Source organism: Schistosoma mansoni, chromosome 3, assembly GCF_000237925.1.
Source record: "Schistosoma mansoni strain Puerto Rico chromosome 3, complete genome".
Lineage (NCBI taxonomy): Eukaryota > Metazoa > Platyhelminthes > Trematoda > Strigeidida > Schistosomatidae > Schistosoma > Schistosoma mansoni.
Window position 1 is genome coordinate 24224601 of NC_031497.1, and position 15378 is coordinate 24239978.

Sequence of the window (15378 nt, forward strand, 5' to 3'; positions counted from 1 at the left end):
CGAATGAGTTCTTGCCCAGTTGATATATACGACGTTATAAGACCGCCAATTAGAGAGCAGTGAATTATCGATCGGATCAATAATACAGGAAAACTGTATGAGCAGTCTTGAGTACATATCAGTCCTGCTATCTGCCTAGCTCAGCTAGTTAAGTCCAGAACACCAATAACAGCCTCTGCGATATGGATCATGTATACTGGGTTTATATACCAAACAAACAGATCACATCGTACCACGAAGTAGAAAATAACATTTGTACAAGATTTGACCAAATGTGGCTGTGAATAGGGGGATCAGTAATCAATAGACTGGGGATAACTCAAGAATGGTAAATCGTATAATAATAGTCCATAGGTCAAAATAAAGCTTATAATAAGGATACGAATATGAATAGTTTAGTTATCTAACAATTATACAATAGGAAATATACATATCATATTGGTCCACAAATAGTCCTCAAAGTTACTGTAGGAGCAGTGAAATATCACTGAACCCTAGCCAAATCATCCGGCAGTTGGGTCACTAAATATTGAACAGATCATCGATCCCCGTCAAAGTCAAGGACAATCAACGCGCATCAACTAATCATACGCCATGGACTGGCCCATGTGGCAGTGGTTCTACTTTCGCTTTGACTAATATATTCCTGTAATAACGTCCTTTGTGTTGTACAGTCTTCAGAGCATCCATGGTCCCTTGATACGTCGATGGGGCAATCCACGTAAGGTGCTGGTAGCGAGGTGTGACTTCGAAATTAGCTTGTTCTTTACACTGTTCCAGTCTAACTCGAGTAGGTCTCCAATCATTCGACATAGATCATCAACTTTGATGGTCTACATTACCATTCATAATTTTCCACGGGATATAACAACAATATACTAACAATATCTGGTCAAAATATACTTATTTATATGAACAAAGTGATGACATATACCCTTATTAATAATGATATAAACATTATATCTATTGAATAAATGAAATAAAAGTTCAAACTTAGTAGCTTAGTAAATAATGAGTTAGTGTTTAATAATGGTAAACAGTAGGTTAAAGTTCTAATATGAATATGAATACTCGAATATAAGTATTATCTATTTAGTGAACTCTAAATGAGATGATACGTGAATTTTACCATTAATCACAACCCATTTATTTAGATTAAATAGTTTAAGTATAGAATATTAAGTTCAAAGTTCAAGAAGATACTATGTAATAAGTTATATAACCATTTATACCATTTATATTTATAGAATTTTAAAAATTCGGAGTTATATTTGTTATCTATATCTATCTATATCTAGATTGAAATAATTACGTTTATATCATTATCATTTCATTAAAATTTTTTAATGCTTACTCTCACCCTTTCTCTTTATCCTGGTGATCGACTGAATTATGAAGATGTCAACATCTGGAGGGAAGCACGGGATACAGTGGACAGCTAGGATGCAGCTGGCCGATTTAGACTTCGTAGATGATCTGATTCTTTTATCACACACACAACAGCAAATGCAGGAGAAGATGACCAGTGTAGCAGCAGCCTCAGAAATAGTGGGCCTCAACATACACAAAGGGAGAAGTAAGATTCTCATATGCAACACAACATGCATCAATAGAATCACACTTGATGGAAAAGCTTTGTAAGATATGAAATTCTTTACATATCTGGGAAGCATCATTGATGAACACGGTGGATCTGATGCAGATGTGAAGGTATGGATCGGCAAAGCAAGAGCAGCATATCTACAACTGAAGAACATTTGGAACTCAAAACAATTGTCAATCAACACCAAAATCACAATTTTCAATACAATTGTCCACACAGTTCTACTCTATGGAGTGGAAAACTGGAGAACAACAAAGGCCACCATCTAGGAGATACGGGTTTTTATTAACAGTTATCTGCGCAAGATACTTCGAATCCGTTGGTCAGATACCATCAGAAACAAGCTACTGTGGGGGAGAACAAACCAGATTTCAATGGAGGAAGAAATCAGGAAGAAGTGCTGGAAGTGGATAGAACACACATTGAGGAAATCGCCCAACTGCGTCATAAGGCAAGCTGTCACATGAAATTCTGAAGGCCAAAGGAGAAGAGGAAAACCGAACAACACATTACACCGATAAATGGAGACAGACACGAGAAGAATGAACAACAATTGGATAGAACTAGAAGGGAAGGCGTAGGACAGAGTGGGTTGGAGAATGCTAGTCGGCGGCCTATGGTCCGTTGGGAGTAACAGGCGTAAGTAAAGTAGGTAAGTAAGTAAGTAAGTAAGTAGTGATTTGATTAAATAAACAACAACTTTTTTTAATTATTTAATTAATTTGTAAAAATAATCTTACACAAACGATTAAGATTATTTACACCCAGGAAGACTACTGGAATATCTAGACTACCTGCTCCTGCCATTTTGATATTTCAACAAATTATCTGTTTCATTGTTTGTTTTAACAGATCAGTATCATCAATTAATTGTGTAGCCTATTCAGATACATTTTTGAGAAGTTTACAACCTTTCTCTGTACAAATTACAAAAAAGGTACAATCATCAAAGACATTGTGGTTGTTGGTAATGTGGATTGAAAAGAATGAATATTATTCAAATATGAACTTTTGAAATACTAATATCTAACTGGTGATTACTCAATATTGATCAAAAAAATAAGAAATGGAAACTTGTTGAAATACTTTATGTTGAGAATTCTATATTGTGCCAAAAATATATTACTAAATAAAGCTACTACTACTACTACTACTACTGAGAAGAACAAGAATTAAAAGAAAAGTGTATATTTCAGTGTAGCTTAGAGTGTAATAAGAAGGCATACCAATGAGTTTATTATTATTAAATTAGTAAGTGGAAAATTTATTGTATCCTTAGTTCAATACTAATTAATTCATAGGAAACATAAGTTTACCATCTATTGTCATTGGTAATAATTGTTCAAATTCTAAACTATTACAACTTCAGTTTTTATTTATTATTTATTTAAACTCATAAATATTGGTACAAGGGGGTACCAGATATATATGCGACACACAAATCTCATTGGATTTGTGTGAGGGTTATAATACTGCCCAAGTGGCCAAACTGAAACAGGTGGTTTTCTTAGGGAGCCACATCCGGAGCCTTTGACCTAAGGGTCTGATCCACAAAACGATGGAGCGTCGTGAGGAGATTTAGCCCCATGGTAGCCGGTGACCAATGATTGATTCATATGCCATTTGTTTCCTCAGGATACTGGAGCCAGCCCATGTGCACCATTGGTTTGGAATGAGGGTTTTCCGACCCCCCTAGGTGGAATTTTCGTGTCCACCAACCCTATTAAAGCTCCTGACATTCGCTTCTCGTCCTCTCAATTTCGTGAACAACACCCGTGGTGCGAGAAGGCAGTGAGTAGGACTTCCGTGGCAGAGGTTATATACGCATGGCCATGTGCCAGCATTTTGAGAGGGAGATCGGACTCTCCCCACTCTCGGCTGTACCAGGGCATTTGAGGGCTACAACTTCAGTAGTTAAGAAAATAAAGTTTTAATAATCAGTAGCAAAATATCAGCTAAACAAACTATGTTAAATTAACTCTTGGTAAATTTAGATTGATATCATGAATGGATCAATGTTAGACCATGATTGAATACCTACAAGCACTGGATAGTCCTAGTATGGAATGCCTCAGCAGTGTACATGTACGATGCAGCACGTGTACGCTTAAATTTTAGACCACTGAGCCCGGCATCTAACGGTGTTAATGTCTAACTTATTATCAAAATTTTAGTATATTTTAGTATTCATTACAATTATTATTATTATATAAGAAATCGAACTATACCATTTTACATTTGTATTTAAAACTTGAAAATTGTAATAAAGAGCCAATATACTATTATCATGCATTTAAGCTTGAATAGTTAATATATTTTATTTTGAAGTGATTGGTTTGAAAGAGACTTACTGAAAAATCTATTCTTGAATTAACTTCATAGCATTCAGCAGAACAATTAAGTTATTAGTATTGAAAAAGAAATGAGTCATCTTCCATTTAAAGACCTGTTACTCTGTGAATAGATGTTACATTTGTAGATTTCTTGAAGATATGAAAACTTTCACTGACCTAGGCAGCATCATCGATGAACAAGGAGGATCCAATGAAGACGTAAAGGCGAAGATTGGTGAAATAAAGGCAGTATTTCTACAATTGAAGAACATATGGAACTCAAAACAACTGTCAACCAATATCGAAGTCAGGATCTTTAATATGAATGTCAAGACAGTTCTATTGTACGAAGCTGAAACTTGGAGAGCTACCACAACCATCATCAAAAATGTATAAGCATTGATAAACAATTGTATACGCAAGATATTCAATATCCGTTAACCGAATACCATCAGCAGCAGCCTACTGTGCGAGAAAACAAACCAGCTTCCAGCTGAAGAGGAAATTAGGAAAAGACGCTGGAAGTGGATGGAAAATGCTGGTGTGTGTCCTATTTTCCTCGACGAGGGGTAACTAGTGTAAGTAAGTAATTATATGGGCAGATTGTGTTGCTCACACTGAATTTAGCTGAAGCACAGTTAGAAACTAGAAAGCACTGGATAACTATTTCGTTATAGTATCCACTTCTTCAGCAGTGGGCATCCACGATCTTGCTGGAAGCAAAACCCCTTAGACCAAACTATAATAATAAGTCCATCAGTGGCTTACTAAAAGATTTTTCCGAAGGTCTAATGGAAATTCGTGGCTGGTAGAGTCCAAACATGTTTTTGGTAATGCAGATGTCACCAATAAAACTGGATAATCACAGAGCTAAATTGTAAATTGATTTAAGTTGAAATTTTACCACTGAAGGCTGATTCAATTATTCTAATTATGAGTCGTATCCCACGATTTATGAGGTCCTTACTTCGGCAGCTTACTAGGATGTGGATTCTCACTAAAAATAAAATAGTCTCCACAAAACTCTTTCAGTACTATATTTACTAATGTAGATGTAAGTATTTAATGAATCAATTAGAAACAATAATATAAGTGTACTTTTATTTAGGACACTGATCTAAGAGATGGACTATTATGGGTTATCATAAATCTTCATTCATTACTCTGGGACGTGATTTAAAAAATAAATTTGGGTCAAAATCACTGAATACGTGAAATAGTAAGACAGAATGTCTGCATAACTAAACAGATTTTTCAAAATTTTCACTACAAACTGATGTGAGTTACATGTTTAGTTGGAAATTTCCGAGAGAACTGTTTTACCTTAAAACACTGACCGCTTAATATTGTAAAGTAAAAATCTTAAGTGAAATGGAGTTTCGACCTTTACTCCAGCTAGCAAAATACATGAATTTGACAGAAAATCACTTAAATTTTTCATCTATGTTCTATGATAAGTTCTCTTGTGTGTCCACATGGGTTATTCTAGCTTCTGGACATACCGATTTGCTTATTCTTCCTCTTAATTATTCATTTAGTAACCATGGGTTTTTATATGAATGTATGTTATCACTTACCCTGTTCATCACATGTTTCTATCTAATTTTTGTCTGACTACAAAAAATTCAGTCATACTTGCTTGTCTTTTTTATTCTGCTTTTCATTCTAAGTATCTGTTTGAATAAACAAGTTCTTCCAATAGATTCATCCAACTGAACCTGTATTTCACTTCCTATTACCAAGGTCACACAAATAGGTTTGGCCTAGAGTGTTGTAATATATGAAATGAAACGGAAGATTTGATGTTCGCGTCACAATTCCATACATCTATCCAAATTAGAGTCAGATAAGTTGGTTGCAAAAAAATACTTAAAATAGTAATGTTTACAATATCTAAATTAAGCAATTTATTACATCGCAACTCTTAGTTACATACTATTCAATTCTATTTATTAATAACTAAAGTATTTCAGTGAAATATTAGTTCCTCTACTAATTATTCAATTATTTATACAATTGACCTGTCCAACTGAAACACACAACAATAAGATAATCAATTAAAACCATCTTGGTATTTCACTAACATACATGTCTATATTACAAAAATCATTAGAATTTTTGGCTGACTTATCGGTTTCTTGAGAAAACTGTTATTATCAGAAGGGGGGTTTGTGGAGATTTTAGTAATTTTATAGTTTAGATCATGAATCAATTGAAGTTAGACCATGATGGAAAACCTGAAAGCACTGGACGGCCGTTTAGTCCTATTGTGGGTCTCCTCAGAGAGTGGGCATCCACGATCCCGCCTCGCGAGATTCCAACCCAGGACCTATTAGTCTCGCGTGCAAGCACTTAACCTCTAGACCACTGGACCGGCCAGCATCCAACGGTGTTAATGTCTAACTTCTACCAATTCACGAAATTGAGCAACCATCCACCAACGTCTTCAGTGAGCTGATATCTCACAATAGATATTTCCTGGAGTTCTATTGAGAAGTAGTGACCAGCGGAGTACAACCAGGTCTGTTGGGAGATATCAACTCACTGAAGACAATGGTAGATAGGTTCCTCAATTTCGTGTATTGGTTGAAGTTAGACATTACCACAATTGGATGCCGATCGGTTTAGTGGTCTAGTGGTTAAGTGTTCGCGTGCGAGACTAATAAGTCGTGGGTACAAACCTCGTGATTCGGGATCATGAATGCACACTTCTGAGGAGTTCTACAATAGGACTAAACGGCTGTCCAGTGCTTCCAGATTTTCCACGGTGATCTAGCTTCGATTAATTCATGATCACAACTATAAAACTGTTATTGTTTTGTTTTGTTTTTTTTATTGAATAAAATCATGCGTCGTAATGATAGTCTAGACAAACAGCATTTTTTTAATGTGACTGACCTAAACTATTTTTTTTTTAAATAAAGAATTAATGAAGTAATTGAAGTCTTGTTTACATTATATTATAATGAATACTGACCATTTGATATTAACCCTCTCTCTCTCTCGCTCTCTCACTCACACACACGCACATATACATACATACACAAGTATAGAAGTAATATAATGATAGACATGTATAGATCAGTATCTAACCTTGACCTACCATTTCATTAATTAGACCATACACAGATACATATAAATATATAAATGTGATAAGATTTACGGAAATCATCATCATCATCATTCTTCATAACTGACTTGCTACAATTATAACTTATTCACTAAATTGAATAGTCAATATCAGTTTTGATAAAACTGATTTTTCTTTGAGAACAAAAGAAAATGAATAAATTACATAATACTACTACTACTATTATCACTACTAATACTACTGATAATACTACTAATAATAATGATAATAATGATAAATTATCATTTCAATCATCTAAAAATTATGATTTAGAAGTGATTGTTGTTGGGTTAAATAAAACTGGTACTAGTTATTTAAAATATGCATTAGAATTATTATATCATGGATCACCATGTTTTCATTATATTGATTTAATTTATCAATCTAATGATAATATAGAAAAATGGTTAGAATTAAATTTATGCCAATATCAAACAAAATTAAATGGTTTCCATTATAATAAACAAGAATTATTACGTATGTTATTAAAAAATTATAAAACAGTATCCGGTATACCGATTACATCATTTTTAAGTGATTTAATACAAATGTATCCTAATGCTAAAGTAAGTTGAATTGTTGTTTCTATTTTGATGTATATATATATATATATATCACATTTATCTACCAATGATTATGATTATATATGGTTGAATGCAAGAGTCCATTGAAACTAGACCATCATGGAAAATCTGGAAGCATTGGACAGCCGTTTCGTCCAATTTTGGGACTCTTCAGCAATGTACATAGAACCTAGGATCTACCAGCCTCGCACGCGAGCGTTTAACCTATAGACTGAGGAGACCTACAATAGGACGAAACGGCCGTCCAGTGCTTTCAGGTTTTTTCATGGTGGTTTAGTTGAAATTGACTCTTGATTTCAACTATATATAAAATCTCCATATATAAAAATCTCCACAAAAAGCCCTTATATTATTATTATTTAAACACATAAATATTGGTACAAACGGGTACCAGATATATATGTGCCACACAAATCTCATTTCATTTGTGTGAGGGTTATGATACTGCCCAAGTGGCCAAATTGAAACAGGTGGTTTTCTTAGGGGGCCACACCTGGAGCCTTTGACCTAAAGGTCTGATCCATGAGGCAGTGGACCATCGTGAGGAGATGCAATAACATGGTAGCCGGTGATCAACGATTGATTCATAAACCATTTGTTCCCTCAGGATACTGGAACCAGCCCATGTGCATCATTGGTTTAGAATCAGGGTTTTCCAACTCCCCTAGGTGGAATTTTCGTGTCCACCAACCCGTTTAAAGCGCCAGACATTCGCTTCTCGTCCTCTCAATTTCGTAAACAACACTCCTGGTGCGAGAAGGCAGTGAGTAGGACTTCCGTGACAGAGGCTATATATGTGCGGCCATGTGCCAGCATTTTGAGAGGCAGAGCGGACTCTACCCCACTCTCAGGTGTACCAGGGCATTTGGGGGCATTTATCTACAATACAATGAAATTGACTAACCTATGAAAATTTGACAGTAATTTGTTGTTAAAATCATCTTGTTATGATTAACGTTCTGAATGGTATGAGTTTGAATTACTAGGTCATTAAATCGACCCTTATGAAAGTCACCATGTTGATCTTGAAGTTGGGCCTATACGGATTCTTTCATTTGGTTCATCAACACTATTGAAAACGTTTTCTAGTACCGATAGTAATGTGATGCCTCTGTAGTTTTCATATCAGTTAAGATCTCTGTTATTTGATATCTTGTTGAGGTATCCTTCTATTTAGTTTGTCGATATTTGTCCTACCTCCTAAATCTTTATCAGAGAACGTAGAACATCTGCGCTGTTACATCTGGGTCTGACTTCAGTGCTTCAGCAGGTATGCTGTCTGGTCTTGCTGCTTTCCCAATTTTGATTTGTCTAACGGCCATGTTGATTTCTCTTATTGTTGATGTGGTAACATTTATAGGAAGTCTGTTTATACGGCTTCGTTGTTTGTCGGTTCATTGGAACTGACCTGTTCAGGGGTTCTTAAAAGTATTCTACCAACGAGTTCCACTCTTATTGAATCTCAGTGGTTATTAGGTCTTTATTGTTCTTGACTGGTCGCTATGGTTTACAATATTTCTCCACTAGCTTTTTGGTTGCACCATTTAGATGTCTTACATTCTCTTCTTTTGCTGTTGTTTTCGTCTATCGCTTCCTAATCATCCACATATTTCCTCTTATTAGATTTAATGATCTTCACTTAATGATTGGCTTTGATCGTCTAAATTTAGCAGACGTACGCAAAAGTACAGTTGTATAACTATTTTGTATGTTTGATCAAACAAATGAGGTTAACAACACTGACTATGGAAAATAAAAGCCACTAATACTTAGTAACTGATCATTATATTCACTGTAGTGCTAGTAAAAGTCAATCTTGATCCTAATGTTGCTTAGTGAGAAGCGGGTTCTTACTAGCGACCAACCGTCGGTTGCCTTAAATGAAACTATCAATCAGATTTAACCTATGTCATAAATTTTTCTTTTCATTCTTCTGATCGCTATTAAGTTTGTCTTTAAAAGAAGCATCAACTGCATGGCTTTTCTAAGAAGTTAGCATTTGCAGCGAGTGAACGAAGCTTTTTTCTATGAAATGGAAGGAATCTTTGTATTTTTTCCCCGAGACCGTGAACTTTTATGGTTCGGAAGGCTTCGTCTACATTGATATGTTTAACTATAACAAATAATCCATGTACTTATCCTTTCGAACGACAGTTATTTATCTGGTTGTCCAGATTTAATAGTAAATTGGGATATTAGGTGACTTAAAGTAGACGGTAGGATTTCGTGCTGGTTAGGACTTGGCAACACGGCGTATCTGTTTACTTAACATAACTAATGAACTCTGTGAGATCCTTGTTAACCATGCAGCTTCCCAGTTTTAGACGTTATCATTAAGCTGAATAAATTGCGACTGCGACTCTATTAGAGATGTAGTTGATATAGAGTCACTTAGATTATTGGCCACATTGCAAATCTATAGACAAGAATTCGATCAACACCAAGAGATTAAAGAAATACAACGTTAATCACTAGTCAGTAATCAATTAATTATGATAAAATACTGTTGGAAAGTACATTCAACAGTGTATCTCTGAAATATTCCACTGTTTAACGGTTTATTTTGTTCATGTTAGGAATGTTGTTTAGACATTTGATTATTGTTTGAAAATTTTCTAAGTATAATTGTGATCGTTTGTAACATGGTGTTCTTAAATGAATCTTTTGTAAATATTAAGTTTTCCTTATTGGAGTAATAATAATAAAAATAAAATTTCGAGATTAATACAATAGGGAATTTGTGGAGATTGTTGAATTTCATTGTTAAAATCATGGTCTGATTATCCATATTGAGTATGATGCAGTTACCCATTAATAGCATTGAAAGATTGTTGTACAATATCGCAGATTGATTATAGTTAAATATGTAAACCCGTGAATCCAATCTCAGTGGTTTAAAGTTTATGCGCTCATCATGCGACTTGAAGGTCATGGGTTTAATCCTCTGCTAAGTAATGACCACACTCCTAGGAGGTTTTATATTACCAGGAAAGCGCTGTACACAGGTACATAGTTCTCAATAGTTGTTCAATAAATATCAGTCAGACAGTCCTACTGAATGGGGTGGGAACTTGGAGAATTACGAAAGCCATCATCCAGAAGATACAAGTGTTTATTAACAGTTGTCTACGCAAAATACTTCGGATCCGTTGGTCAGATACTATCAGAAACAACTTACTTTGGGAGAGAACAAACCAGATTTCAGTGGAGGAAGAAGTGCTGGAAGTGGATAGGTCACACATTGAGGAAATCACCCAACTTCGTCACAAGGCAAGTCCTCAAATAGAATCCTGAAGGCCAAAGGAGAAGAGGAAGACCAAAAGGCACATTATTCTGAGAAATGGAGACAGACATGAGAAAAATGAACAAGAATTGGATAAAACTAGAAAGGAAGGCCGAGGATAGTGTAGGTTGGAGAATCCTCATCGGTGGTCCATGCTCCATTGGGAGTAACAGGTGTAAGTAACTAACTAACTAATGTCATAGTTGATGATGTCGAAATTTTGTTTTTTATGCCATAACTAATGTCACTGATTAATCAACAATGTTTATTATATACTTTCACTTATCACTAATACTATATATTTATATATCTATTTCATTCCTAGGTTATTTTAACCGTACGTAATGCTGAATTATGGCATGCTGCATGTCGTACAAATTTTATACCCTATAAAACTAATCAATCTAAATTACAAAAAATGTTTTCAAAATTAAAATTATGCTCATGGTTAATAAATATAAATCATATTAAATTATTATCTATACAAAATACATTAGGTAAAACAATTAATTTAAATAATGATAATGAATTAATTCATGCATATAGTCGTTATAATGATTATGTTAAATTAATTGTACCAAATGAACGTTTATTAATATATAATATAAAACAAGGTTGGTTACCATTATGTGAATTTTTAAATAAACCAATACCATGTTGTAAATTTCCTGGTAATCATAAATTATTTCTATATCATAATATAATACGTTATAGTAAAAAATTATTTCATTTATTTATTTATATTTTTATTTATTTATTTATTATTTATTATTTTTTAAGTTTTTTCAGATAGTCTCTATAATCCTTGATTTTTTTTGTTTTTTATTCTTTTCTTTTTTTTTAATTTTTCTTTTTTTTGTTGATTATTGTTATCATCTTACTTTGATGTACACGTACCCGCCCCCCCACACACAATGAACTACTTACAATTTGATAGTCTATAATCCCTTTTTTATTTTTATTTTTTTGTTGATTATTATCATCATTTTTGATGTACACGTACACGACCCCCCCCACACACACATACACACACAATGAACTACTTACAATTTGATAGTCTATAATCCTTTTTTATTTTTATTTTTTTGTTGATTATTGTTATCATCTTACTTTGATGTACACGTACCCGCCCCCCCCGCACACAATGAACTACTTACAATTTGATAGTCTATAATCCCTTTTTATTTTTATTTTTTTGTTGATTATTGTTATCATCTTACTTTGATATATACGCACACGTACCCCCCCCCATACACACAATGAACTACTTACAATTTGAAAACTGTAAAAAAACAACACAACGCAAACACACATAAATATACATTAAACAATCCTACATTGTGATTATCTTTATCATTCAACTATTCTTTTATTATATAATTCTCTAATAATAAATTGTTGGTTCAATTATTTTAAAATAAATTGTTAATTATTTATTAAATAAAGAATAATGTAATTTCAGGTTGATGTATGTATGTGTGTGTAGTTGTTTCTTTCTGTTCACTAATTGTTCACAAGTTACTTATTTTTTTGTGGTTTGTATACATAGTTCAAATGCTTTCTTTTCTTTGTTTTCTTTTTTTAATTAGTAACTAGATGTGACTAAACCTTGTAAATAAATCATTTCTTATTAATATGTCTTAAATTTTAATTCCAATTTGGTGATAATTGATAAATACTGAATGAAATGAGTTTGTAATGATTATTTAGATAAGTAAGCAAAGATGGATAGCGGCTAGCAGTGGAATCCAGTTCGATACGCGTTTCGTCCTATTTGGGACCCGTCAGATAGATGTACCTGCATCTCACAGTTGATGTTCACTGCGGGGCTCGAACCCAGTACCTTTCGCTTCAAACGCTATCGCGTTATCCACTCAGCTACTGAGTCCTGATAGCCACTTGCTTGTGTACCAAGGTGAAGTTTAAATTCACTTCAATCTTCCCATTGATGTTTAGGACTGCAACTGGTCAGTCTCTTATTGGCATGTGTGCATACTGTGCGTATGGCCTTGATATAGCCTTAATTTAGATTTGTATACAGTATTTGTCATAGATTATTATCAATTGAACTAAGTTTCTGAAAATCTAGCACGTAGTTGTTACCAGAAAGGTTTAGACATTTTGAGAGTACAGTATCCATTATGAATGGTGTTGAAGGGTCATCATGCTACATCAGTAGTTGATTAAAGCTGGAAATTTATATCAGAGGAAGCCAACTAAATGGTCTACCAATTAAACGATCGTTATGAGACCTGAAGATCCTAGATTCTGTTGCTTTTAGGTTCACGACTGAATTCTCCAGAAATTTACCTCACTAGAATGAAGTAGCTGTTCAGTGCTGTATGGTGTTCAGCTGTATAATGTGTCAAATGATAAAAAAGTTTACCGAGATATCGATTAAAATTGTTAAATTGTAGAGCTGAATTGTAAAAAGTCCTACTAAATTTTTTTTAACGTGAACGATCATTAGCTATATAATCAACACAAACATACAATTCAACAGAAATGTTTAGCTGTTTGAAATCGGATAAAACTTGATACTATCACTTATCGGTTTGTATTATTTCTGGTACAATGAATGCCTATGACACTGACTACTGGATAGTCTTATAGGTTTACACAAATCTATCTATTTTGGATCCAGAGCCAAATATTTCACCTTTTAAGTCCATTCAGAAAAATGGATTTCAAGAATAATCAGCTATTTAAACATTTCAGAAACTTTACAAATGGGTAATATTATTATTTGAAATTTATTTACTTGATTTTTGATTAATTTATAACTTTTCTTAGTTGAAATCATGAGTCAATTGAAGCTAGACCAACATGGAAAACCTGGAGGCACTGGATGGCCGTTTCGTCCTATTGTGGGACTCCTCAACAGTGCACATCCACGATCCAACCTCGCGAGATACGAACCCAGGACCTACCACTCTCGCGCCAGAGCACTTAACCGATAGACCACTGAGCCGGCATCCAACGGTGTTAATTTATAACTCTTTAGTACAACATTTTAGATGCTTAAAATTTCTTAGAAACTTCTTTTGATATCTCTTCACCATTTGAAGTAGCTATTCAAACATAATGAATATAGTCTTTCTAGCGATTTCCAGTTTAATTAACTACCAATTCAAATATTCAAACATTTTTCTGTTGGTATTAATCTTCTTCATGGATCAGTACATGTTATACAAACGTAATACATAAGGATGAGATCTGCCATTAATTTCAAAATACTCGTAGCCAATTAAATATAGGAGTAACTGATACAAACTCATTAGTGATTAAGTTTGAGATCAGTTTTTCTAAGATATTCAAATAAGGGGCCAAGTCACAAGGGATGCCAGAAATCAAGATTGACATTGATTATCGATTGATATTGAATTCAAATCCATTAACACTGAACAACTTTCAAACTAGTGAACACTTTGATTTTGTGGCTGAATTAAGACCTAGTGATGATAGAATGTATAGTGGTAAGTATCTCCGCCTGTCACGTGGAAGGCCCCGGTTCGATTTCCAGGTCAGGGTTGGATGGAGAATACTGGTGTGCGGCCTATGCTCCTCCACGGGGGGTAACAGGCGTAAGTAATATATATATCAAGCCACAAAATGTCCTGGTACGACCAAGAGTGAGGAGAGTCCGATCTCCCTCTCCAAATGCTCTCACATGGCCACGCGTATATAGCCTCTGTCACGGAAGTCCTACTCACTGCCTTCTCACACCATGGGTGTTGTTTACCAAATTGAGAGGACGAAAGCGAATGTTCGGTGCTTTGACCGGGTTGGTGGACACGAAAAGTTCACCTAGGGGAGTAAGAAAACCCCCATTCCAAACCAATGGTGCACATGGGCTCCAGCGTCCTGAAGGAACAAATGGCATATGAATCAATCGTTGATCACCGGCTACCATGGGACTGCGTCTCCTCACGATACTCCATTGCCTTGTGGAATAGACCTTTAGGTCAAAGGCTCCAGGTGTGGACCCTTAATATAACCACCTGTTTGAGTTTGAGCACCTGGGCAGTATTATAACCCTCACACAAATGAAATGAGATTTGTGTGGCACGTATATATCTGGTGCCCTCGTGTACCAATATTTGTGTGCTTAAATAAATAAATAAAGATTATAGACAAAGATCAATAGAAAGCCAAATGAAGTTACTTCAAAACGTTTGATTCAATAATCTTATAATTACCTTTGACTACATTGATCTGCCATCATTTACCAATGAATTTCAGACAAACAAAAAGTTTAAGATACCTGAATGCTATCTGAAACTAGCCAATATTGATTATTTTGAAATCTCAAAGCAAATATTTTATGAGAAAACTGACTAAGTTGCTTCAAAATTATAAAAAAACCCGTAAATTCTTTATAAATTATTGTTAGGTTGCTAATACATTTTTTCACATCCTACGCCATCATTAAACTCTTAATTATG

General features: G+C 34.4%; 2 protein-coding genes across 2 annotated transcripts in view; both read left to right on the plus strand.

Annotated features, from left to right (window-relative positions):
- The window catches only part of Smp_132560 (hypothetical protein), a gene marked incomplete at both ends in the record, with an annotated part of 198872 nt that overhangs the window by 88932 nt on the left and 94562 nt on the right, over positions 1 to 15378 (plus strand). The gene's annotated exons all lie outside the window — the stretch shown is intronic.
- Smp_159300 (hypothetical protein) lies at positions 1030 to 7641 on the plus strand (the record flags this gene model as incomplete). Its single annotated transcript, XM_018799740.1, has 2 exons — positions 1030 to 1039; positions 7340 to 7641. 2 exons carry the CDS (start codon positions 1030 to 1032, stop codon positions 7639 to 7641), a joined length of 312 nt encoding a protein of 103 aa, XP_018651499.1.